This window comes from Manis pentadactyla, chromosome 12 (assembly GCF_030020395.1).
Source record: "Manis pentadactyla isolate mManPen7 chromosome 12, mManPen7.hap1, whole genome shotgun sequence".
In the NCBI taxonomy this organism is placed as follows: domain Eukaryota; kingdom Metazoa; phylum Chordata; class Mammalia; order Pholidota; family Manidae; genus Manis; species Manis pentadactyla.
The window spans coordinates 108,056,899-108,082,741 of NC_080030.1; the positions used below are offsets into that span (position 1 = coordinate 108,056,899).

Genomic DNA, 25,843 nt, shown 5'->3' on the forward strand with positions numbered 1-25,843 from the left:
GGGAGATATAGAAAGGATCACATAATGCAATACTTAAGAAAAACTTGAGATACATAATCTAATTTGTGGCTTTTATTAATAAGAAAACTTTTTGCTGTTTCCATTTTTATACTTTTTAATTTTTTAAATCTCATTACTATATCTTTGAATTTTAAAAGAAATGTTCTATGTGCAATAAAATTTTCAATGTCTTGAAAAAATATTCCAAGTCTCTTTTTAAGGAAAAATATGTAAAACTTAAAATTTTTCACCTTCCCACTTGTTTGCTCTGGGCAGTATGTGTGTTTATATGTGTGAACATGCATACACTATGACACATACATAAAACACCATTCTAAGGTGATAAATACTAACTGGTCATGATATATAACTTTATTACATTTATAGCCTATTAAGAATAGAGTTTTAATTATTAGGTTATTGCTTTTAAAATAAAGTGGCCTAATGTTCAAATATATAATCTTTATACAAATACCTGCCTAGTTCTGTCTATTGCTGTGTTACTTTAAAAAGGTAATCTTGTACATTTTAAATTCTGCACTAGGACTTTATGATGGATTGAGAAAAGGAGAGTATAATTCAGTTTCCTAGTAGAATCGTATATATTCAAGTATTAAATTCTCTTAAATGTATCATCTTCGTATGATGAGTTTTGACATCATTTGTGATGTTTGCCAAATTTTATTGCTTTTTATTACATTTAAAACTAATTTGATTGACTGCCTTTTGTTCTTAGTTCTGTGATTGTTAGTTTTTTCTCTATAAGAATATAATGAATTTTGTTTAGAAACAGAATAGAAATTAAATTTGGTTATATTTCTTCTATTTTACTCCTTTATCTTTTTTATCAGTGGAAAACTTAATTTACCAGGCTAAAATACAAGCTACCATGACTTAGGCTAAGTAAAAAAGCTAATACCAAACTTTTTTTTCAGATCTCTATAAAAATGGACTCCAAAGAGCTAACTTTGTACCATTCATAGCTGTCCTGAAGGTAAGGAAATTGTATTCACTGACCAATATCATATTGATTGATAATCACGGGGTTTAATAGGATTGCCATGGTCTTCTATTCAAGCAGAATTCATGTTGATATAAAATAATAATAGTCAAAGACACTAAAGGAGAAAAGAATCTTTTTTTTTTTAGATAATTTTTATTAAAGGGTAGTTGACGTACAGTATTACATTACATTAGTTTCAAGTGTACAACACAGTGGTAAAACATTTATATGCATGACAATTCTAGGTTCCAGCTATCGCCCTACCAAGCTGTTACAATATCTTGACTATATTCCTTATGCTATACGTTACATCCCGGTTACTTACTTATTTTACCATTGGAAGTCTGTCCTTTTTTTTTTTTTTGTGAGGGCATCTCTCATATTTATTGATCAAATGGTTGTTAACAACAATAAAATTCTGTAGAGGGGAGTCAATGCTCAATGCACAATCATTAATCCACCCCAAGCCTAATTTTTGTCAGTCTCCAATCTTCTGAGGCATAACAAACAAGTTCTTACATGGAGAACGAATTCTTACATAATGAATAAGTTACATGGTGAACAGTACAAGGGCAGCCATCATAGAAACTTTCGGTTTTGCTCATGCATTATGAACTATAAACAGTCAGTTCAAATATGAATACTCATTTGGTTTTTATACTTGATTTATATGTGGATACCACATTTCTCTCTTTATTATTATGATTTTTAATAAAATGCTGAAGTGGTAGGTAGATACAAGATAAAGGTAGAAAACATACTTTAGTGTTGTAAGAGAGCAAATGTAGATGATCAGGTGTGTGTCTGTAGACTATGTGTTAATCCAAGCTAGACAAGGGCAATAAAACATCTACGTATGCAGAAGATTTCGCTCAGAACGGGGGGGTGAGGTTCTAAGCCTCACCTCTGTTGATCCCCAATTTCTCACCTGATGACCCCCCTGCGACTGTGCCTGTCTTAGGTTGTTCCTCCCTTGAGGAATCTTACCCGTCTCTGGCTAAACAGTCATCTTCCGGGGCCATACAGGGAAATGTAAAGTTGGTAAGTGAGAGAGAAGCCTTATTGTTTGAAATGGTTAGCTTTTTATTTCTTTGCATATTTATGCCCTGTAGCTTCTATGCCCAGCATTTGTCTTGAGGTATCTTTACCACTTGGAAGAATTATGATACTCGGTAAATTTGATATGAGGCACGAGTTCTATTTAAGGGTTGTAATTAGGAAGGAAGAAGAAAAGCTATAGAAGTAGCAGGCGGAAGAACACATGGGAAGATTGATTATTTCTTTGACATATCTTCTTGTAGAGTAACTTCAGCATGTATAGGTTTTAAGCTACTACTTAAATTGCACACACACAGTAACATAATAGGAGTATAGTTACATAACCAAAGCATATCTGTAATTACCAGCCATCTCCAGTGAAACCAAGAAAACCAGTTAGGCACCCTAGGCATTTGTGAAAACTTATCTATGATATGGTGGATATTGTCCAACTGAACTTGAACGGTCTGAGAAAAATCCGACAAATTAATACAACCCACTCCTGGGGAATGTTCACATCCCTTATGTTCTTTTAACAGTAAATAGTCTGTAGTTGTAAGATTTTGGAGCGCTACAATTTGCACTTCTCCTACTTCTTGGTTGAGTTCCAACACTATAGATCCAGTCAAATTTGTTGTTTTACTGTATGCACAGGCCAGATTAGATATCTCCTTCCTCATTCCCATGACAAGTCCAGGAGCTGGTGGGATGAGTGCATCTACAGCTGTAGCAGTGAGTGGATCTTTGTTGGGGTTTTTTGATGATCATCTTCTGGCATGAGTCTTCCAGAGAGTGCTGATGTTGGAAGTTCTCTTTCATATTGTATCTTAGTTCATTTTCGGGGTAGCCCAATTAGGCTTTGATCTTCTGTATAAACACAAACAGACCCTTTGCCTACACTTTTATATGCCCTTTATACCCTTGTGTAGAACTCATTGGAGGTTACCACACAGGAACAGCCCTTTTTTTTTGTTTTGTTTTGTTTTGTTTTTGGTATCACTAATCTACACTTACATGACGAATATTATGTTTACTAGGCTCTCCCCTATACCAGGTCTCCCCTATAAACCCCTTTACAGTCACTGTCCATCAGCATAGCAAAATGTTGTAGAATCACTACTTGCCTTCTCTGTGTTGTACAGCCCTCCCTTTTCTCCTACCCCCCATGCATGCTAATCTTAATACCCCCCTACTTCTCCCCCCCTTATCCCTCCCTACCCACCCATCCTCCCCAGTCCCTTTCCCTTTGGTACCTGTTAGTCCATTCTTGAGTTCTGTGATTCTGCTGCTGTTTTGTTCCTTCAGTTTTTCCTTTGTTCTTATATTCCACAGATGAGTGAAATCATTTGGTATTTCTCTTTCTCTGCTTGGCTTGTTTCACTGAGCATAATACCCTCCAGCTCCATCCATGTTGCTGCAAATGATTGGATTTGCCCTTTTCTTATGGCTGAGTAGTATTCCGTGTATATGTACCACATCTTCTTTATCCATTCATCTATCGATGGACATTTAGGTTGCTTCCAATTCTTGGCTATTGTAAATAGTGCTGCGATAAACATAGGGGTGAACTGACCTTTCTCATACTTGATTGCTGCATTCTTAGGGTAAATTCCTAGGAGTGCAATTCCTGGGTCAAATGGTAAGTCTGTTTTGAGCATTTTGATGTACCTCCATACTGCTTTCCACAATGGTTGAACTAACTTACATTCCCAACAGCACTGTAGGAGGGTTCCCCTTTCTCCACAGCCTCGCCAACATTTGTTGTTGTTTGTCCTTTGGATGGCAGCCATCCTTACTGGTGTGAGGTGATACCTCATTGTAGTTTTAATTTGCATTTCTCTGATAATTAGCGATGTGGAGCATCTTTTCATGTGTCTGTTGGCCATCTGTATTTCTTTTTTGGAGAACTGTCTGTTCAGTTCTTCTGCCCATTTTTTAATTGGGTTATTTGTTTTTTGTTTGTTGAGGCGTGTGAGCTCCTTATATATTCTGGACGTCAAGCCTTTATCGGATGTGTCATTTTCAAATATATTCTCCCATACTGTAGGGATCCTTTTTGTTCTATTGATGGTATCTTTTGCTGTACAGAAGCTTTTCAGCTTAATATAGTCCCACTTACTCATTTTTGCTGTTGTTTTCCTTGCCCGAGGAGATATGTTCAAGAAGAGGTCACTCATGTTTATGTCTAAGAGGTTTTTGCCTATGTTTTCTTCCAAGAGTTTAATGGTTTCATGGCTTACATTCAGGTCTTTGATCCATTTTGAGTTTACTTTTGTATATGGGGTTAGACAATGGTCCAGTTTCATTCTCCTACATGTAGCTGTCCAGTTTTGCCAGCACCACCTGTTGAAGAGTCTGTCATTTCGCCATTGTATGTCCATGGCTCCTTTATCAAATATTAATTGACCATATATGTCTGGGTTAATGTCTGGATTCTCTAGTCTGTTCCATTGGTCTGTGGCTCTGCTCTTGTGCCAGTACCAAATTGTCTTGATTACTATGGCTTTATAGTAGAGCTTGAAGTTGGGGAGTGAGATCCCCCCTACTTTATTCTTCTTTCTCAGGATTGCTTTGGCTATTCGGGGTCTTTGGTGTTTCCATATGAATTCTTGAATTATTTGTTCCAGTTCATTGAAGAATGTTGCTGGTAGTTTCATAGGGATTGCATCAAATCTGTATATTGCTTTGGGCAGGATGGCCATTTTGACGATATTAATTCTTCCTAGCCACGAGCATGGGATGAGTTTCCATCTGTTAGTGTCCCCTTTAATTTCTCTTAAGAGTGACTTGTAGTTTTCAGGGTATAGGTCTTTCACTTCTTTGGTTAGGTTTATTCCTAGGTATTTTATTTTTTTTGAAGCAATTGTGAATGGAGTTGTTTTCCTGATTTCTCTTTCTGTTGGTTCATTGTTACTATATAGGAAAGCCACAGATTTCTGTGTGTTGATTTTGTATCCTGCAACTTTGCTGTATTTCAATATCAGTTCTAGTAGTTTTGGGGTGGAGTCTTTAGGGTTTTTTATGTACAGTATCATGTCATCTGCAAATAGTGACAGTTTAACTTCTTCTTTACCGATCTGGATTCCTTGTATTTCTTTGTTTTGTCTGATTGCCGTGGCTAGGACCTCCAGTACTATGTTAAATAACAGTGGAGAGAGTGGGCATCCCTGTCTAGTTCCCGATCTCAGAGGAAATGCTTTCAGCTTCTCGCTGTTCAATATAATGTTGGCTGTGGGTTTATCATAGATGGCCTTTATTATGTTGAGGTACTTGCCCTCTATTCCCATTTTGCTGAGAGTTTTTATCATGAATGGATGTTGAACTTTGTCAAATGCTTTCTCAGCATCTATGGAGATGATCATGTGGTTTTTGTCTTTCTTTTTGTTGATGTGGTGGATGATGTTGATGGACTTTCGAATGTTGTACCATCCTTGCATCCCTGGGATGAATCCCACTTGGTCATGGTGTATGATCCTTTTGATGTACTTTTGAATTCGGTTTGCTAATATTTTGTTGAGTATTTTTGCATCTACGTTCATCAGGGATATTGGTCTGTAGTTTTCTTTTTTGGTGGGGTCTTTGCCTGGTTTTGGTATTAGGGTGATGTTAGCTTCATAGAATGAGTTTGGGAGTATCCCCTCCTCCTCTATTTTTTGGAAAACTTTAAGGAGAATGGATATTATGTCTTCCCTGTATGTCTGATAAAATTCCGAGGTAAATCCATCTGGCCTGGGGGTTTTGTTCTTTGGTAGTTTTTTGATTACCGCTTCAATTTCGTTGCTGGTAATTGGTCTGTTTAGATTTTCTGTTTCTTCCTGGGTCAATCTTGGAAGGTTGTATTTTCCTAGGAAGTTGTCCATTTCTCCTAGGTTTCCCAGCTTGTTAGCATATAGGTTTTCATAGTATTCTCTAATAATTCTTTGTATTTCTGTGGGGTCCGTCGTGATTTTTCCTTTCTCGTTTCTGATACTGTTGATTTGTGTTGACTCTCTTTTCTTCTTAATAAGTCTGGCTAGAGGCTTATCTATTTTGTTTATTTTCTCAAAGAACCAGCTCTTTGTTTCATTGATTTTTGCTATTGTTTTATTCTTCTCAATTTTATTTATTTCTTCTCTGATCTTTATTATATCCCTCCTTCTGCTGACCTTAGGCCTCATTTGTTCTTCTTTTTCCAATTTCAATAATTGTGACATTAGACCATTCATTTGGGATTGTTCTTCCTTTTTTAAATATGCTGGGATTGCTATATACTTTCCTCTTAAGACTGCTTTTGCTGTGTCCCACAGAAGTTGGGGCTTAGTGTTGTTGTTGTCATTTGTTTCCATATATTGCTGGATCTCCATTTTGATTTTGTCATTGATCCATTGATTATTTAGGAGCGTGTTGTTAAGCCTCCATGTGTTTGTGAGCCTTTTTGCTTTCTTTGTACAGTTTATTTCTAGTTTTATGCCTTTGTGGTCTGAAAAGTTGGTTGGTAGGGTTTCAATCTTTTGGAATTTACTGCGGCTATTTTTGTGACCTAGTATGTGGTCTATTCTGGAGAATGTTCCATGTGCACTTGAGAAGAATGTATATCCCGCTGCTTTTGGATGTAGAGTTCTATAGATGTCTATTAGGTCCATCTGCTCTACTGTGTTGTTCAGTGCTTCCGTGTCCTTACTTATTTTCTGCCCGGTGGATCTATCCTTTGGGGTGAGTGGTGTGTTGAAGTCTCCTAGAATGAATGCATTGCAGTCTATTTCCCCCTTTAGTTCTGTTAGTATTTGTTTCACATATGCTGGTGCTCCTGTGTTGGGTGCATATATATTTAGAATGGTTATATCCTCTTGTTGGACTGAGCCCTTTATCATTATGTAGTGTCCTTCTTTATCTCTTGTTACTTTCTTTGTTTTGAAGTCTATTTTGTCTGATATTAGTACTGCAAGCCCTGCTTTCTTCTCGCTATTGTTTGCTTGAAATATGTTTTTCCATCCCTTGACTTTTAGTCTGTACATGTCTTTGGGTTTGAGGTGAGTTTCTTGTAAGCAGCATGTAGATGGATCTTGCTTTTTTATCTATTCTATTACTCTGTGTCTTTTGATTGGTGCATTCAGCCCATTAACATTTAGGGTGACTATTGAAAGATATGTACTTATTGCCATTGCAGGCTTTAAATTCGTGGTTACCAAAGGTTCAAGGTTAGCCTCTTTAGTATCTTACTGCCTAACTTAGCTCGCTTATTGAGCTGTTATATACACTGTCTGGAGATTCTTTTCTTCTCTCCCTTCTTGTTCCTCCTCCTCGATTCTTCATATGTTGGGTGTTTTGTGCTGTGCTCTTTCTAGGAGTGCTCCCATCTAGAGCAGTCCCTGTAAGATGTTCTGTAGAGGTGGTTTGTGGAAAGCAAATTCCCTCAGCTTTTGTTTGTCTGGGAATTGTTTAATCCCACCGTCATATTTGAATGATAGTCGTGCTGGATACAGTATCCTTGGTTCAAGGCCCTTCTGTTTCATTGTATTAAATATATCATGCCATTCTCTTCTGGCCTGTAGGGTTTCTGTTGAGAAATCTGACGTTAGCCTGATGGGTTTCCCTTTATAGGTGACCTTTTTCTCTCTAGCTGCCTTTAACACTCTTTCCTTGTCCTTGATCTTTGCCATTTTAATTATTATGTGTCTTGGTGTTGTCCTTCTTGGATCCTTTCTGTTGGGGGTTCTGTGTATTTCCGTGGTCTGTTCGATTATTTCCTCCCCCAGTTTGGGGAAGTTTTCAGCAATTATTTCTTCTAAGATACTTTCCATCTCTTTTCCTCTCTCTTCTTCTTCTGGGACCCCTATAATACGGATATTGTTCCTTTTAGATTGGTCACACAGTTCTCTTAATATTGTTTCATTCCTGGAGATCCTTTTGTCTCTCTCTATGTCAGCTTCTATGCGTTCCTGTTCTCTGATTTCAATTCCATCAATGGCCTCTTGCATTCTATCCATTCTGCTTATAAACCCTTCCAGAGTTTGTTTCATTTCTGCGATCTCCTTTCTGGCATCTGTGATCTCCCTCCGGACTTCATCCCATTTCTCTTGCGTATTTCTCTGCATCTCTGTCAGCATGTTTATGATTCTTATTTTGAATTCTTTGTCAGGAAGAGTGGTTAGGTCTGTCTCCTTCTCTGGTGTTGTCTCTGTGATCTTTGTCTGCCTGTAGCTTTGCCTTTTCATGGTGATAGGAATAGTCTGCAGAGCTGGGACGAGTGACGGCTGGAAGGACTTCCTTTCTTGTTGGTTTGTGGCCCTCCTCTCCTGGGAGAACAGCGGCCTCTAGTGGCTTGTGCTGCGCAGCTGCGCGCAGACAGGGCTTCTGCTTCCTGCCCGGCTGCTATGGAGTTAATCTCCGCTGTTGCTGTGGGCGTGGCCTGGCTCGGGCAGCTGCTCCAAAATGGTGGAGTCGCGTTGGAGCAGGAGCTGCTGGGAGGCTATTTATCTCCGTAAGGGGCCTCCCTGCCCCCTGCAGCCCAGGGGTTAGGGTGCCCAGAGATCCCGGATTCCCTTCCTCTGGATTAAGTGTCCCGCCCTGCCCCTTTAAGACTTCCAAAAAGCACCCGCCAAAACGAAACAACGACCACCAAAAAAAAAATTTTTTAATTAAAAAAAAAAAAAATTTTTTTTAAATTAAAAAACAAAGGTGGTCGCTCGTTTTTCTTTATTCTCCGGTGCCAGCCTCAGGCCTCTGCTCACCGGTCTTGCTGCCCTGTTTCCCTAGTATTGGGGTCCCTATCCCTTTAAGACTTCCAAAAAGCGCTCGCCAAAACAAAACAGCAAAAAAGCAAAAAAAAAATGGTCGCGCGCTTTTCTTATGTCCTCTGTCGCCCAGCCTCCAGTGCCTGCTCACTGTTCTTGCTGCCCTGTTTTCCTAGTATCGAGCGCCCTGCACTCTGGCCCGGATGGCTGGGGCTGGGTGCTCGGCAGTCCTGGGCTCCGTCTCCCTCCCGCTCTGCCTGCTCTTCTCCCGCCGGGAGCTGGGGGGAGGGGCGCTCGGCTCCCGCGGGGCCGGGGCTTGTATCTCACCCCCTTCGCGAGGCGCTGGGTTCTCTCAGGTGCGGATGTGGTCTGGATATTGTCCTGTGTCCTCTGGTCTTTATTCTAGGAAGGGTTGTCTTTGTTATATTTTCATAGATATATGTTGTTTTGGGAGGAGATTTCTGCTGCTCTACTCACGCCGCCATCTTCTGATAAGTGATTCTTCGAAAAGAATCTTTTTTATACAGTATTTATCAATGTGTACACAGGAAAAATGATAAACCATAGTCTAAATTATTGTCTGAGACATTTGATAGTTTGCATTGTATAAATTTTAATTTGAGGTTTGCTCATAAATATTATAGTGGTATGTTTAAACTTATACATTGGTCTCTGAAAAAAATGTCTAATGTTTCCTGTTTCCTTCAGGTTAATGGCCTTTAACATGTTTTCCCAGCTATTAAAGTTGCTATTCTAGAGTAGCATTATTACAAAAATATTCTAATATATTTAAATGTGATTGCTATCAAGTTATCACAAAATTATGTCAAGTTGAGGCACATAAATAGTTTAAACATTTGTGTGTGTGTATCATCACTGCATGGAGTTTGAACTACTCTTCATTACAATATGATTAAGAATAAAATAACCTCCTTTTTCAATGTTAATTTTAAGTAATTTCTTACATGATTATTTAATAATTCTACATTCTATCAATTTTCATTGAGAACCTACTATGTGCAAAAAGTGCTAATTAGGCGTATTGCTAGTAAAGTCATGAAATAGGCCATAATTCTTGTCTGCAAGTCATTTGTAATCTGGCTGGGCATATAATATGTATACAAATCCCTATAACACAACGCAAAATGTAACAAGTACCCAAAAGAAGTCTATGTATCAAAATATAATTCCCAAAATTCTTAGGTACATAATATGCCCAGTCCACAGCAACATAAGGGAGAAAGGATAATGTGTGTGCATGTAATTTTTAACCTAAAACTTGAAAACTTCTTACCCAGAAGGAGGAGTAAAAACATTTTATCTTCAAATATTCTAAAACTATAGTCAGACAATCTTTTTGAAATTGGTGGTGGTGCCAAACTTTATTCCCTGCGCTATAGTTAGGAGAACTCAAACATCTGTTTCTTTGCCCAATTTTAGGTTGTTCCCAGAGGATTTTAGTTTCTCTGAGATATTTATAGATGTAGGAAAAAGTACTTTTTGAAAATTTATGCTATTAGTAATTTTTTCCCCTTTACATTCATGTTTTGCATTTGGGGCAAAGGTAGATTTGTGATGATTTCTCCATGTCAGGAATGCAAAGTAATGTGGTGTATGTAGAGACCAAAATATAAACAGGGACGCTAAGAAAAATAGGTGCTAAAAATAGTATCATCATATAGCATTAAAACAAGAGAAGGCTCACAGAATAAAACAAGTTAAAATGTTCTCAGAGAACTGTGTAGCTATGCTTTTTTTTTTATCCCAGCTTTATTTTATGGCCAGTAATTTGTCAAACTTCAACATATAATAGTATTATTAATGGGCAACTAAATTGGCTAGATTGAATTTGATTTCCTTTCCTTTTCCTATCATTATTTATATATATATATTTTTTTTGGAAAAGGAAAGACATTAAAAAGATGAATAACTCAAATTTGAAATCAAACAAGAACAGAGATTAATAATGCACAATTTGAAATGAATATGAACTGAAATTCCCAGAAAACTAAATACCAGACTGGATAAGAAAAGATGTAAAGTGTCTTATTTATTCAAAAGACTTTTCTCATGTAACAAGTCAGCTTGATGAAATGTGCACTGAAGCTGGTTTCCCTGAGGCTTTTTTGGTGGGCATATGAAATTTGCCTTATAAGGAAAGGTTGTTTCATATTAAATGGTATTTTGCATATTCACCTATGCTAGTGTCACTCTTTCATTTTGGCCCAGATGAGAGGAATGTATAGCAGAAGTCAATCTTCAGAACAAATAGAGAATCTCAGTTTAATAAGGGGATTATAAACAAGATAGAAGTTTATCTGGGGAAAAAGGACAGTGTAAAATCCATTTTTTCCCTCTATGTTCTGCCCTGTGAACTAAGTGATAACAGGCTCGTAATTCACGACAAGAACTGTGATTTGTTGCTGGGAGTATTGTAAAATAGCAAAAACTTATATAAGCTCTTAGTAAACTGATATTTTATAAGATAGGAATGATGAGGAAGACTAATATGCTATTAAAAAACAAAATGTTATATCCATACAAGGAAATATTGTTCTGTCATAAAAAGAATGAGATTCAGACATATGCAACATCATGGAGAAGCCAGCCACAGAAGGACACATGTAAGATGCCACTTTTATGAGGTACCTGGAAAAGGCAAATTCAGAGGCAGAAAAGAAGACAGACGTTATCAGGGACGGGGAGGGAAGGGGCATAGGTAGTTACTGTTTCGTGGGCGAAGAGTCTCTGGACTGATAAGAAAGTTCTGGAAACAGGTCCTGGTGATGGTTGTGTAACATTGTGAACGTACTTAATGCCATTGATGTGTACACCAAAAAAATGACTAAAATGTTATAAAATTTATGCTATGTATATTTTATGTGGTATATTTTACAACAGTTTATGAAAAAAGAAAGCAAAAAGTCATAGGACTGGAAAGGATGTAGAAAATGCTTATGCACATTTCCCCTAGGAAGCCTTCCCAGAGTGACTCCTTGAAACAAAGCAAAACAAAATAAGACAAAAAAATCCAGAACCCTTACCCATAATTTCCACTGCCTTTTAAGCTCTTCCACTTTCTTTGAGTTTATTTTGCTGTTCTTTTTCTAATTTATTGAGACTTTTTTTTTTTTTAATCTAATTTCAACCTTCTTTTCCTTTAGGACTGTAAATAGATGCATCCAGGAAGTCTGATATTTAATATTTTTACTATCAGGTTCAAAAACCTCCACAACTTTTTCATCTTCCCAAACTGAAATTTTGGGAACCAAGTAATAATTCCCCATTCTCCCTCTGTCTCAAATCCTGGTAACCACCCTAATTCTCTCTCTATGAATTTGCCATTTCTAGGTACCTTATGTAAGTGGAATCACATAATATTTATGCTTTTGTGGCTGGCTTATTTCATTTGGTATAATGTCTTCAACGTTCACCCATGCTACCTCATGTGTCAGAATTCTGTTCCTTTTTAAGGCTGCATAATATTCCATTATACATATGTGACAATTCTGTCATCCATTCACCTGTTGACGGACATTTGGGTCATTCCCGTCTGTTGGCTATTGTGAATAGTGCTGCCCTGAGCATTTGTGCGCAAATACCTGAGTCCCTGCTTTCGGTTCTTCTGTGTACACACCCGGCAGTGGAATTGCTAGATCACATGGTAACTCTGTGTTTGATTTTCTGAGGACCTGCCGCACTCTTTCCACAGCAGCTGCTCCGTTTATATTCCCGCCAGCAATGCACAAGGGTTCCAGAGGTGAACTCCAACTAACAAGTAAAAACATATGAAAGATATACTTTTGAAGAAGAACTACCTCAGGAAATGGGAGACTTTTTCAGATAAAACTTTTCTTTATCGAAAAGAAGGAAGTTATGGTATAGATGAAAAAGAGATCAGAGATTAACTATGAGATCAGATGAAAAGGGACCCGGCAGAGTTAAAAAAATGAAAAGCATCTTAGAAAAAGCAAGTTAAAGAATCAACACTGCCCAACATAAAATCAGTGATAAAGAGATCAGATTTATGAAAAAATCACACAAGATGAAACTAATATAGTCAGAGATAAAAACTACTATAAGAAGATGCTAAATATGGAGAGCAGACCGCAGAGATCAAACATTCACATAATTCATATTTCTAAAAACAAGAACACAAAGATAAGATAGAAGAATTATACAGTTTTCTAGTGGATAACCAAACTTAAAAAAAAAAATCCTACAATTACATAGACGAAAAACCAATGAGAAAAAATTAACTGGTCTGAGATTTGTCTGCCACAAACAGATACTAAAATAGAATGTAATTGTTTTTACTATATTAAAGTTAAGAAAAAAGATGTGTTCTCTGTCAGCTAGGCTGTCATGAAAGTCTAAGCCCACAGATAGGTATTTTTGGATTTACAGTAACTTAGAAATTATAGTCATTATAGTCCTTATGAAGCTTTCTGAACAAACTACTTTAAGATTTTATACCAACAGTCAAAATTAACTTGTAAATGGAGATATTGTGTTGGGAAAACTTTGATGGTAGTCTTTGAATCTGATTAAATGTTGTCGTATGCTAGTCTGTAAGTCAAGACAATAAATTTTTTCATGTCATATGTGAACTTCTGTAATTGAGTTAAGCACAGAATGCTAAAGGGTATAGAAAAGAGGCTGTAACCACAGGAGTAGTTTGAGTGGAGGAGGCAGCATACATCAGGAGTATTTCCAAAGGGCAAATAATGCTTAAATTAAGACTTAAAAGACAAAAGTCCCAGGCAAGGTGGGAAAGGACATTCAGCATTGAGGAGAAAGTACATGGCAGAGACACAGAAGCATGAGAATTCTAGATTAAAATTTTGTGATTAGTAATTAGTTCATTGAAATTTTCATAAAATGATAACTATCGCTAGTCTTCTGTTTGCTTGAGGCTTGGAAATTTATTTTAAAGTCAAATTTATATATCTGTATTGCATGTACAGTGGTCGGTCCCTTACCCACGGTTTCACTGTTCGCAGTTTCAGTGACCCCAGCAACTGTGATGCCCCTTCTGACTTACTGGCAGGTCAGTAGTAGCCTCTCTCTGGGCCACGGCGCCGGCGTCATTCCCCTCACTCCGTCTTATCACAGGGCATTTCACCATCCACGTCATCACAAGAGGGGTGAGGACAGTGCAGTGAGGTGTTCTGAGAGGGGGGACCACATTCACGGAACTTTCATTACAGTGTATTGTTACAGTTGTCCTATTTTATTACCAGTTACTGTTAATCTCTTGCTGTGCCTAATTTATACAATAAGCTTCGTCCTAAGTAAGTTTTTATAGGAAAAACGTGGTATATAAAGGGTTGGGTACTATCTGCTGTTTCACTGGGGGTCTTGGAACATATGCCTCACAGGTAAGGGAAGACTACTGTAAACTAAAAAAAACCCAACATATTGGTAGTTAACATTCCCTTATTTATATTAAAAAATAGTTGATATTATGATTATTGTGCTTGCTTCAAACTTGAAACTTCTTGCTGACCTTATGGCTTAATGTCCTGATTTTGCTGATTTATTTGAATCTTTCCGGTGATTTTAATAAGACTTAAGTAATTCTTCTAAAGTATGTAAACATATAATGGTGAAAGCATTTGTTGGTGTCTACATAGCACTGTTCTATAAAATCAAATACATCTGTCTCAGTCTCTGCACTGCAGTATTTTAAAGTCGACTGTGATCATCTATACCTGGGGTTGATAAACTATAGCCAGTGGCCAAATCTGGCCTGCCTCCTGTTTCTGTAAAGTTTCATTGGAAAACTTGGTGCTTATTCCTTCAAGTACTGTCTGTGGCTCTTTTCGCACCACAGTGGCAGCGCTGTGCTGCTGCAGGGGACTCCGCGCCTTCAGAGCCTCAAGTATTTACCCTCTGCCTTTGACAGAAAGGGTTTTCTTACCCCTTATCTATACAATACACAAAGAACCGAGAGACAAACAACTGTTAAGAAAAACAATATGTACTTAGCACTTTTTTCCTATAAGCTGTGACTTGTTTTATGTGATGGAAATCATGTGTAAGCACAGATTCACTCACCTTCTTGGAAAGTGGCATTCTAAGCGCTTGTTTGGATAAATGGTTGATAGATAGAAGAGCTTGGCGAACCAAAAGATAAGAGGGTAGTTCAGTATCAATTTGAATTTGGTAACTTGAGAAATATTAGCTTTGTTGGGATTAACTTCCTTAGAAATACCTTCAATTTTATACATTTAAGAAGATTAGCATGTCTTTTTTTTTAATGTTGAGCATCTTTATACATGCTTATTTTCAATTATAAGCTTGTGGGTAAATTGCCTTTTCATACTTTTTTTTTTGTTGAAGTATCATTGATATACAATCCTGTGTTGGCTTCAGTTATACAACACCGTGGCTCAACAGTTTAAATCAGCATTATTAAGTCCTCACGGCCTCTAGTACGGTCACTATTTATCAACATAGTAAGATGTTACAGAATCATTAGCTGTATTCTCCGTGCTGTCCTACCATCCCCGTGACCAGTTTATATTGTGATTGTGAATTATTATTCCCCTTTATCCCTTTCCTCCTCCCCCAACCTACCCCAACCCTTCCCCCTTGGTAACCAGTAGTCCCTTCCTCTTGTCTATGAGTCTGCTGCTATTTTGTTTCTTTTTTACTTTTTTTTAATACTACACAAATAAGTGAGATCATTTGTTATTTGTCTTCCTCCACATAATGCCCTCTCAATCCATCCATGTTGTTGCAAATGGGAGGATTTATTTTCTTTTTATGGCTGAATAGTATTCCACTGTGTATACGCACCACATCTTCTTTATCCATTCATCTACTGATGGACACTTAGGTTGTTTCCATATCTTGGCTATTGCAAATAGTGCAACAATAAACATAGGGGTGCAAAATGTCTTTTCAAATCAGGGACTTTGTTTTTTGTGGGTAAATTCCTAGGAGTGGAATTCCTGGGTCAAATGGTATTTCTATTTTTAGTTTTTGAGGAACCTCTCTGTATTGCTTTCCACAACAGTTGCACCAATTCACATTCCCACCAACAGTGTTGCAAGGTTCTCATTTTAAAAGAGTAACATGTCTTAAATGTACATTCATCAAATAATGTGCATTGAACAGTCTCATTGCACTGTAAACATTTAAAATTATTGTGGTTGAAAGGAAAAGAAGACCAATTGATAGTTTGGTCAGAAGAATAGTTTCTTCAGTTGATGTGAACTAGGCTGTTGTTGCTGGCCTTCTGGGCGAGCAGCTCACCTGACAGGTGTTGCCCGTCTCATCAGTTCAGTGCCGGAGTCCCGCTCCTTTGGGCCCGGCAAAAATCTGCTCACTCAGTCACTTCCATGAGCCATCGTGTTTGATTCATTCCATAGTAAGCCCTGAAAGTGAAATACAGCTCATGATATTTAGAGTTAAAAAAAAAAATTCTCCACGTGAATTTCATTAACTTTCTTCTTAAGATTTCTTAACAGTTTAACAGTATGGACACATCTAAAGTAATTCCCCCCACCAGGAAAAGTTCTTGTGTAATCTTGTGTGTTTTTGCCACATAGGGATAGATTCTACTATCTTGGCAGCATAAAGCCAGAAATTCAGCACTATAACTCTCATTCACACTAACATTTTAACAAACAATCTTCTTTAGATTTTTATTTCTATTTAGAATTAAGTGAGTTAGATGATTAATAGACTACTGACTAACTGTGAGCTGGTCAAAAATAACCAGCCAGGCATTCTACAGTATAATTTTATCTTCCGTGAATGCCAGTTAGTGATAAAACTAGAGAAAAATAAGATGCTGGGTAAACTCTTACAAATATGAATTTACCTTTTCCCAAAAGGGGATTGTCCATTTCAAGAGTGTCATCATCTGATTTAGTTTAACATTTGCTGGGTTTAAATATGCAACACATAAAAATATTTTATAATCCAAGTTTGTAATAGTTTTCTTACTGCTATTTTTATAGTATTTGTTTAATGTTCAGGAAAGGACTTCATTTCTTCTACTTGGTTGTTAATGTTTTTAAGCTGTTATGCATCCTTTATCTAAAACTTAAAAAAGATTAAGTTATGTATTAGCCTTTGTGTTTGTTGTTTCCTCAGGAATTTTTTCTGAGGAATCTTATACCTATAGTGAACTCTTTGAGAATATTTCCATGGTGTGATTTCTAGTTATGAACTTCAGGAAAATTGTTTATAACCTGTAGATAAAATGCATCAATGTTCAGACTTTGTCTAGCCACCTGCATTAGAATTTATAGACTTGCTAAGTGTCTATTTGTCATTTTTTCCCTGCCACAATTTTCATTTAATCGGTGAAATTGATTTGTCAGTTTTTTCACTAGAACTTTGAATACTAGAGCTTTCACAGGGCTAGATAATTAGAATCAGCTTTTGAGGTCAGTGTCAGCCCCACTGACTGACCTCTGCTGTGCTGTCACCTGACTCAGCCCGGCAGGGATTAACCCTTTGTTAGCGTGATGTCTTTACTTATAAGTTAGCTTTTTAATACTTAAGATTGAAAGAAACAGAAGATGGAACAGGAGTAGTAGACTCACGCCTGCACTGGAAAGAGCTGTGTCTTTCCCCCTGCAAACCACTGAAGGGTTCGTTTAAATTTTAGTGTTAATATTCTAAGATACAAAAGTGACTCATTGACTTGGAAAACATCCTATAATCACCAAGTTTTAGGCTAAACAAGGTGATCTACCTAAGATATATTCATCAACTAATCTATTTCACATATTTTTGAGAAAATATATTTAAGAAAATTGGCTACAGTAACAGGCCCATCAGCTTCATGATGATGTTGTTTTTGTGCTGTGTCCTTGAAAGTAATAAATATATAGAACAAAAATTGTGATGTGGATTTAAAATGTAATTTTTGTCCATTTTCATGCCAGAATGTAGACCTTATTAGTCAGGGCCTACTTATGGAAAAGTAATTTTGGGAGTATGCCTTTTAAAATGGTATTTTTTGTAATTGTCTCATATAAAATGAAAATTAAGATTTCCCATGAAAAACATGTTACATATTTGTATTTGTATAATTATATATGACATAATTATGTATTTGTATCAAATTGGAATACAGCAAGCCATTGCTTATATGTAAAAAGGTATTGTTTAGGTCTTGAATTCTCTTCTGTTAGAATAATAGTTATTTTTAGTTAAATTACAAGAAATCAATTCTTTGGTGACAAAAATGATTTAAAGGAAGTACATCTTAAATATGAATTTGCTGTTTCTTTGGCTCATGAGGTAAATTAGTTTAATTACACGTGGCAGTTTTCTTGGCTAGTGATGTAATGTGAAATAAAGTTCTCCCTTCCCCTCCCTGAAAACTCAAGGCAATTAATAGAACTTTTAAGCTCTTTGTCACGGGCCACCGTGGAGGTCTGCAGAGCAGAACTTTAATCCAATAAACATTTCATTTAGATCATGAAAGGAGAGCATGGAGAAGCTCCCAGGAGAGAGGGTGTCACTCTGATTCCAGCCATAAAGGGATGAGAGGAATTTGCCAAATTAACCAAGAGGTTCTCATATTTAACGCATAAATGTGTCAAAACTAACAGAATAATTATTTAATTTGCTTGAACTTTATATTGAGAAAACTCTAAAAAGCCACAACTGTTTTCTTCAAAGCCTTCACTGCGGGGCTGGATGGACAGGGCAGAGGGAGGTTGTGAGAAATCCAGATAGCAAGTAACACTGGCCGAAGCTGGTCAGAAAAGGGAATAGATAATTAGACATAATTAGCGTGTATGAATTGTTGTCTCTCTGCCCTTAGCTTGAATAAGTTTTGAAGAAAAAACCCTAGTGGCGAAACTCCTTTGATGTAGGAAGAGCCATTGTGACTTGGCAGCAGGAAGGCAGTGTTTTATACTACTTACACAATGGTTGTGATGCAGAAAGAGTGAATGGACCCTGCACCCTCCGTCTGCTTTATAGCAAGGACTTTTGGATTCCCTTGAAACAAAATGCATCACGAGTTTTCAGTTGTTAGTAATGAGGTAGCAGACCTCATCAGAGCTCAGAGGAAGCCATCTTTAGCTTTTGTTTAAATCTTAATCACAGTTTTTTTCTTTCTGGGAAATCTGTTTTCTTAAATCAACACTTCTTTTCCCTTCTTTGCTTGCACCCCCAATAACAGAAAAGAATAATAATCAAGAAAGCTAAATAGAAGAGTTAAATAAAAATAATCACAAAGAAGACTAACACATTTTTGTGCTTTTAATCCCCTATCAAAAAGATGCTTGCTCTCTTCCTTTCTATCCCAGATTGGTAGCAATCTAGTAAGGTTGTTTTATAATGTATAAGAAAACATACATGATTTGAGATTGGCTTTTGAAAGAACTTATTTTTCAAATTGAAATTACACAAAATAAAATGGTATAGTCCTCTTTCACTGTAGTTAAGTTTTAAATGGAAATCAGTTTGGTTAAAAATGTTAGTAGATTTGCTGTAAACTTTACTCATTTGAGAGATAATGTGGACTATAGGCTTGGGAACCTAGCTCTGTGGATATTTTGTATCTACTGCTGAAAAGACAAATTATTGAGAAAGCATTGCATTTATTTCGAAATTTTCTAAGGTTGGAAACAGTATATCACCTAAAATGCAGTGGCAATTTATACTGGTGGTTGAATTCTGTTCACTTTGACTATCTAAAGTATTTTCTAAATTTCATCCTCAGGAAAAAGAGAACTTAGCTATTTCAAAGCTCTAACATAAATTGTGGGTGGGGAGGGGCCTAAAATACTACACATTATCCTCAATATCAGAAGAATATCTCTAAGTAAGTTTTATATCCTGATAGATTTTTCACCCTCTTCCGACAGCTATCTTGGAATTACATTAAAAAAAATAATCTACCCTTCAGAAACTTAAGTGCTCAGATTCCCTTCTAATTAATATTCTTCATTTAACATATTTTAATGATAAGGCTCCCTGCAGTAGTCATCAGCAATCCATTCCTTGGTGTGTAATCTGTGAATCTACTTCTGTACATCTTGCTTTGCTTTAGTGTATTTTCATTCCGACGTTTTGATTCTGGGTAGACTTCTTTCAGGCCACAGTGCTCTGAGATGCTTCTGGCTACTTAACCCGTTTTGCATATTGTGCCATTTGTAGAATAAAGTAGCCTTTTGTACTTGAAGTTGATTTGAACTCTGAAAGGCAACACCTGAACATCTCACAAAACTGGGTAATTACGGCTGATTGTGTTTTTCAGGTACAGGTCACGGGAAATTCATTTAGGGTAAAGTACGCACAAAGCTAAGAAATATGCAGATTTTCTGTTGTAGGATCGTGTAAAAATTATTTACAGTTAATACTTGCATAAAGGTTGGCAAGGTTGATGAAGTGATATTTAGTTTTGCTTTCCTATTCACTGCATGTCAGAATGTAATTATGACTGATTCATGAAACTGTCTTAGAAGCAAACCATCTTTATTAAAATGCTGATCAAGATAAGAGCTGACAGTAATAAAGAATAGAACATTTTAGTCTTGTTGCTTTTGAATGATTGCTAATTACCCCAGAGGTCATGTATAGTGCTTGGTAGGATTCATTGACATTATTTCTTTTAAGTCTGCTGTTTCAACAACATCTGAGCATGAGACACAAACTGTGTGTACATTGAACAATAGTTTGGCCAAGTTTTTGAGGCTGCAAGATATTCAAGAAACTCCTACTATAGTGAATTTAGCTTTTCTCTCTCAAAATTATAGCATATTATGGGTGCTTGGTGTAAAATACTTGTATATTCATTTACGATTGACTGTATTTATACTTCCCATTTTTGAGCTGGTGTTAAATTGTATATATGTAATAGATTATTGAGACAGTGTCCTTTCTGCATATACACACAAAGATAAAATTAATGACAACAAAACATAGTTTGTCACTTAAATTAGGATCCATAGAAAGGACTTTGCAGTAAGTATAACCAGACTGTACTCTGTTGGCAGTGAATGTTCAACTGTTTTTATTTTTATTAAATGTGAACTTTATTTGTCTCTAAAGACATGTGGAAGTCTTAGCATATTCCTCAGCCAATAGTGAATTAAGTTTGCTAGGATTCATCTGTTACATAGGTATAGTTGATCAACAGAAAGAACTTTGACATTATGTCTAAAATAACTTAAATCTTTAAAGTTCTTAACAACTGGAAACTAGAAGGAACCACACATTCGTCTCACACATACTTACGTGGTTTCCGTGATACGGTGGAGAGAACAATGGGCTGTGAGGGCAGTCCTGGCTCTGTCACTGACTCTGGGCAAGTCTCTTGAGTCCTCCTAAGTTTACACTGTTTTTCATCTGTAACTGACGGGCTTGGACTACAAGATTGCAAAAGTCCTTATTGTACAAATTTTTAAAAAAGATTAAGTTTCAGAAGTTTACTTGTAAATTGTCTCTTTTGAACTGATAGGTTCTTCCCCACATATTGTTCTAAATGTGGTATTAAAGCCCTAAGCTTACTAGTCTGCGAAAGCTCAGTTGCTCCAAGTAGTTCAAATAGTATACCCTTGTAAGATAAAAGAAGAAACCAATATTGCCATTTCAACATGCATTTGCTGAGTGCTTAGTATCTGGTTACAGGGAGGGCTGTGGTCCTGAGTGGAGTCCTCCATCAAGGAAACCAGGATGGTCTCATAGAGGAAACAGACACGTCAGTGAGTGAAGGGTAGGAAAAGTCCTGTCGTCAGGGTAGAGTACGGAGTGTTGACTGTGTGTTTGGGCGATCACAGTGCTAACAATACTAGAAAACAGCAATGTATTAAACTGAAACCACAAATTTTAAAGAAGTTTTCTATCTTCTGTAATGCCACTGATTGTGGAGGGTGAGTGAATGAAATGGAGATTTGTGTGAATTCTGAATGGATTCCTGTGTCTACAAATCTCAGAAGCTGATGAAACTGGAGCCTTGTCCGCCATTTGGTTCTTACATGGATGCGTCACTGCCATCATTCTGGGTTTAATAGTCGTGCTTATGATTCTGTTTTGCTCTTATGGGAATGCAGAGGTTTTCTTGAGACAACTGGACAAGGCTTAGAAGGGAGGTGGTGAGGGGAGAGGAAGAGAGCTTCAAACACTGTATGTGGGAGAAGTCACCTGAAACGAAGCCAAGTCAGTCAGGAATGGTGAGAGCTGAGTTGCGGGCAGCAAGGAACATGTGGGCTCTCCTTTTGAAGGGAAAAAGGTTGTAAGGAAGGGACTGTGCTCTAAGTTACGACCAGAGGTTGAGAGAGCCTGTTTAACTTTTGGGATATCCCCATCATGTGTGGAGGGCAGAATGCAAGCATCAGGTGCTACATGTTTCCATTTTGTTATTTGGGGACTGCCTGTAAACAGGAAGAATTGTTCAAAATCTTTACCAACCCGTACAGCATCAACAGACCAATCATAACAGATGTTGGGCTGTGAACAGGCAGTCATGCCATACTGGGGTGTACTGGTGAATACCTGCTTTGCCTGCATACAAAAGTGTGTGTGTGTGTGTTGTGTCCATTCACAGTGTGTCAGAGTCTGAAGGAGCCTTAGAAACCTTTATTCCACCACCTTGTACAGTGGAGGCAACTGAGGGTCATGCCTAAGGTCACCTTGCCTGTGATTGCCCACCTCGTGGTGGTCTGGGTCTAAGAACCCAGATCCCTGCCTTTTATTGAGTCCTCTCTACCCAGCCAGGTTGCACAGTGAGTGCGTGTGTTTGTGATCCACCATCAATGTTCATTATATTTACATATAATATGTGATCTTACTGTCTTTGGGTAGAATAAGTTGTAATAGCAATTGCTTTTACTTATAAGGTATTCCATCTTTTATAAAAGCATAATCTACTTTATTAATCTACATTTAATTGTATGCAATGATAAGATACAGTGATACCCAAATCTTGTTTTAGCTAATAGTTTAAAATTTACTTTTCAGATCTTTTATCAGAGATAAGAATAAGTTGCAAGTTTGACTGGATTCGTCTTTCTCTTCCTCTTTTCAGCTTCAGATAAAAGTGCTAATGCAGAGTGAAATGACAAAAATTTGAGCAAATACAATGAAGAACAGAACCAGAGTTTAGAATATTTAAAAATGCTATCCTGGGTACTAAAAGTCTTAATGATGAAGTCTCTGAAAATAGACAGGGGTCATTTTTTACGCTAAATATTTTATTGAGATTTAGTTTTCTCTTATTATTCCAGAACTTGTGATTGTAGTGTAAATGAATCACATGCCTTATGGACTTTGTGTGTTTATAGTATGGTTTTATTTTCTTCAATAGCAAAGTTATTTATTTTTACCTCTGATTGTATAGAAGAGAAGATCTTGTGGGTAAATTTACTGGACTTTGAACAGGTAGATTTTGCGAGGCTGCCTAGATAGGGAGCAGTTCCCGTCAGCCAGGAGATGAGTTGCACGATCCCTCTGCGGGAGGAAGGAGGCCTACCGGAGCTGTGGTTACCCACGTGGTCGCGTGCCTGTACAGAGATTCTCAAAAGGTACATGTACCAGTTTGTTTCCAGTCTGTGATAGGTCATTATGTTTTTCTTTTTTTAACCTCAGGAATGAGGACTCTAGTTTTCTTAGATAAAGTAAACATTGGGAGAAGAATGGAATATTAATTAAAATTCTGTTTGCTATGACAGAACTGGAAATGTATAATGGTTGTGATTTCAGTAAGACAACTATCAACTTTTTCCAAGCACCACTGTTTAGGGACAATACATGGAGTTCTCTTAAGATCTTTCTTTTAATAAAATTTCATGAGAGATAAATACATGCTTGTTAGGTTGAAAAACCCAAACATCACATAAATGTATATATACTAAATATCAAAAGCTGGCCCTCCCCGTCTCCCTCTCCCCTCCTCTGCCCCTCGCGTTCCCGCTTCCTGCCTCAGGAGCAGCCGCTGCTAAAGGTTTAATGCGGAGAAGTGATGTCAGCATCATGACTGAGCAAGACCTCTCTGCTTGTGTCCTCTGGCCCCGACCCCACAACAACAGTTTGGCATCCGTCCACAGACACAAGTGCCTTTGTGGGAGCTGCCGGATTCATCCCCACATGCAGGGGTCCCGGGAGGAGGCGCCCGTGCCTTTGTCAGGCGACAGGCGTACGGACCTCGGTCTTGGCTGCGGGCTCTGCTGCGGCCCAGGAACCAGCTCCAGCCTTCCTCAGCCATGGCCCGGAGCCCTTGGCAACTCATCGTGAATAGTCACCCAGGGAGGAGAGAGGTTTCTAGTGGAGAAGTTCTGGCACATCTTTGGAGCCAAAAATATATATTGGAGAGGGTAAGAGGAACAGTTTGACTTTACCCCCATCGTTCCTTCCCCAAGGCAGCACAGCTTAGGACCAAGAGAGGCCTTCTCGGCCTGTGACTTCTCTCACAGGGGAAGTAAGAGCATGTGAATGGCCACCAGCTTCCCCAGCTGTGCGGGATGCTGCCAACAAGGCTCATCTCTCCTTTGCTCCGTCCAGAGAACTGAGTCCTGAGCTGCATGACGGGAGGTGGGGAGCGGCTGGGAGAGCGGCAGATAGGACTCCTTGGAGGACACTAAAGGTGGTGGATCCTACTAACTGCGTCACGGATGCCATCAAGAAGCTTGCCCGTAGCTGCTGGGGACACTCTGCCAACAGATCCCCCCATCTGGCCCAAGGGCATCCGCAGTGCTCTGCGCATCTCCCCCACATACTCTCCCACTCTGGCTGGTACCCTGTGCATGCTCCCAGTGGTGGTGGTGAGAGTGAGCCCTGGCAGGTGCCAGTGAGCAGGGTGAGAGAGCCAGCCTGAATAGGCAGGGCAGGGAGAGGCTGAACCTCGAACTCTAATGCCACCTTTGGGAAAGCCCTTGCATCAGTGTGCTCCAGGATCAAGAGAAGGCACACAAGCTTAAGGATTCGGACACGAGGGTATGAGAGTTGTGGAGCATGTATATCACAGAAGGTCATATCACATCAGGGCTGAAACAATTAGTAAAGACTGAAGAGGTGGCTGCAACCTCAAATGGGGAAACAGAGATGAAAAGCTCAAAGGAGTGTGACAGATAAAGGGGACACGGCACCCACAAAGGGGCACAGTGACATTCCAATAACGGGTCCCAAAGGCATGGAGACCTGGGGTGCACCTGGTAACAAATTCAAAATGGCTTTTTTGAATTTTAAGGGTTTAAAATATATGGTTACAAGAAAACACAAAAGCAGGAAAATGATACACAAGCAAAATGAGAAATTTAACCAAGAGATAGAAATCATAAAAAGTACTTTTTTAAATCTGTAGGATGCAATAAATGAAATGGGAGAAACATGCACTGGAAAGCATCAACATCAGTCTTAATCAAGCAGAAGAAAGAATCAGTGAGATTGAAGATGGGAACTTTAAATTTATCCAGTCTGAGGAGAACAAAGAAAAAAGAATGAAAAAAGAGTAAAGAAAACCTACATAATCAGTGGGATACCATCAAAAGAAACTATCTGTGAATTATTTGAATTCCAGAAGGAGGAGAGAGAGAAAGGGAGAAGAAAGTTTATTTAAACAAATAATGGCAGAGAACTTCCCAAGTCTGGGGAGAGATTGGGTATCCAAGCTCATGAAGTTTATAGGTCATCAAACTCAACTTTAAAGAACCTCTCAAAGACATAATAAAACTGTTAAAAATCATAGCAGGGGGAATCTTAAAACAAAAAGAAAAGAAACTTGTAACTTACAAGGGAACTCCTATAAAGCTATCAGCAGATTTCTCAGCAGAAACTTTACAGGTGAGGAGAGAGCAAGATGATTTATTAAAAGTGCTGAAAAAAAAAAAAAAAAAAACCCCTGCCAACCAAGAATACTCTATCCAACAAAGTCACCCTTCAGAAATATAGTATAGATGAAGACTTCCCCAGACAGACAAAATCTAAGGGAGTTCGTTGCCACTAGAACTGCTTCACAGGAAATGCTGAAAGAAGTTCTTTCAACTGAAACAAAAGGACAATAATTAGTAACCCAAAAGCATATGAAAATATACAATGTACAGGTAAAGGTAAGTATAGAGTCAAATTCAGAATACTGTAATACTGTATTATGGTGGTGTATTAACTATCTAAC

The 25,843-nt window shown here is 37.9% G+C and overlaps 1 protein-coding gene across 1 annotated transcript in view; it reads left to right on the forward strand.

Annotated features, from left to right (window-relative positions):
• The window catches only part of AFG1L (AFG1 like ATPase), a 158,650-nt gene that overhangs the window by 63,265 nt on the left and 69,542 nt on the right, over window positions 1-25,843 (forward strand). Inside the window, exon 7 of the mRNA XM_036902913.2 lies at window positions 936-994. Coding sequence (XP_036758808.2) covers window positions 936-994 — 59 coding nt within the window. The remainder of the gene's footprint in view (window positions 1-935; window positions 995-25,843) is intronic.